Below are 1,896 nucleotides of genomic sequence, written 5' to 3'. Positions count from 1 at the left end.
AGCGTCAGAATGATGGTCAGTTCTGTTGCTCCACAACCAGGAATCGAGCTCGAGAAAAAATGGTATCACTGGATTGCTTGTCGTCAAAATAGCCTAATTACATGTTTCTTTTAGTTTAATTCGTGCATTTTTGATGCAATTAGTCGCGAAAAACCGATGGCTACATATTTATGGCCAGCACTGTATAGAGGTATCTAACGTTTAGCGAGCATATTTTTGTTTTAGCTAAATACCTCTATATAATTATAGTTTGGTCACATTCGAGCGCGTTATTGATTGCAGCAAGACAAGAAAAAGAGACGGTCACAGCTACGCCGACACGAATGGCGTTTCTGCAAGACGAGGACGCGGCGCGCGCCTTCGAGGCGGCACTCTCGTTCGTTGATGAGTATGCTTTTCAGGACACAGAGCATGCGTCGTCTTGCGCGTCGTCTCCCGCTCGGGCCGCCCAACACAGTTTCGCATCGAGTGCGATGGTGAGAGCAGAGCCCTCCGAAATCATGGGCCCACTGCCACCCGAAATGGACGAAGAGATGCAGCGCAGAGCGCGCGCCAACGCTAAGAAGCGACTGCTTCGCAAGGCCGGGCTGTACGATGACCCGAATCGAGCCAGGAAGGAGCGCAAGCTCGAGATGACGTATCTGCGTCGCAAGTTTGAGCAGCTACAGCTGGAACTCAGGACGCTGCAGGCTGAGAAGGGAAAGAAGCAAAGAAAACAGGTTAATACAGAGGGAAACAGAGCATTGGTAACTCGACGTGCAAATCCAGAGGTGTCGAGTGCGTGGAAGGAGGTGGCTAGTCGACAGAGAGAGCAGCGGGACAAGTCCGAGAAGGAGAATGTGCGACTGAGACTCATAATGGGACGTCAGCAGAAATTGGCCGAAGCTTTGGAGACACTCGTGCAAGCGAGGATTAAGCAGCAGGTGAGGGTTAATCGCTGCTTTTATATTTTGGAGAGAGAGGTAGAATGCTGATGGTTCTTGGATCGTTGTTTCGTGCACAGATGGCGGAGTTTTCGGCCCTGTCGAATCCGACACTGGGTCGGTGTTTCACCGGTCGGATGTTGGACTTCCGAGCCGATATTAATGACTTTAAGGGGCTGTTAGTAGAGCTCGAGAATGCTCGTCGTGAGGTGGATACGGTGTTCGCTGCCAACAGGTTGAACACAACGGAATCCAGTCATCACGGCGTGCAGCTACGATCGAGAAAGGGTGTGAATGGGATGCATCTCGAGGTGTACGCGAACAAAGCACTACCTTTTAACGTACGAGACACTGCTGAGGCGACATGGGATCATTTTAAGGGCATGAAGAAGCACGGAGGCAACGGAAATCTCTACGACAAGGCAGCAAAGGTGAGATGATACAGAATGTAGGAATAAGCCAGGATTGATTAAAGCTAACACGTTATCTGCTTTGTGTCTCTCAGAGTCTTGACACTCCGTACACGATTATTGAAGACTATGCCAAGGAGTTGTTTGCGAACACGGCTCGTGCCGACGTGCGAGTTAAGCAGATCATACGGCGCTACGTGGGAGCTGACCGTGAGCTCGTAATTCTAGTCGCAAACGTCTTGCCAGTTTCGATCGCACACAAACCACTTGCTGGACTCACCTTTGACTATCGATGCTACGCACTCATCAAGCGTGCTGCCGCTGCTACCGAGGATCATGATTTGTCGCTCTTGCAGCTGTGCACTCTTGCGTCACTTCAAAACGATGAGGGCCATATATACGACCCCACGTACATGCGTGCGCTCAGCAACTTCGTACTGGGCAACACAGCAGGCAATATCAAAGCTGATCAGGAACTCATCGAAAACACTCTGGTCGAACAAACACTCGATCAACGCAACTGCCTTACTGTGGCTAGATGAATAAAACACTACGTAAAAAAA

At 50.1% G+C, this 1,896-nt stretch overlaps 1 protein-coding gene across 1 annotated transcript; it reads left to right on the top strand.

Annotated features, from left to right (window-relative positions):
• Window positions 1-263: 263 nt before the first annotated feature.
• PPTG_14502 (hypothetical protein) lies at window positions 264-1,896 on the top strand. Its single transcript, XM_008911835.1, has 3 exons — window positions 264-923; window positions 1,004-1,354; window positions 1,429-1,896. Exons 1-3 carry the CDS (start codon window positions 324-326, stop codon window positions 1,873-1,875), a joined length of 1,398 nt encoding a protein of 465 aa, XP_008910083.1. The 5' UTR covers window positions 264-323; the 3' UTR covers window positions 1,876-1,896.

This window comes from Phytophthora parasitica (genome assembly GCF_000247585.1).
Source record: "Phytophthora parasitica INRA-310 unplaced genomic scaffold supercont2.43, whole genome shotgun sequence".
In the NCBI taxonomy this organism is placed as follows: Eukaryota; Oomycota; class Peronosporomycetes; order Peronosporales; family Peronosporaceae; genus Phytophthora; species Phytophthora nicotianae.
This window is presented reverse-complemented; position numbering and strand designations above follow the sequence as displayed.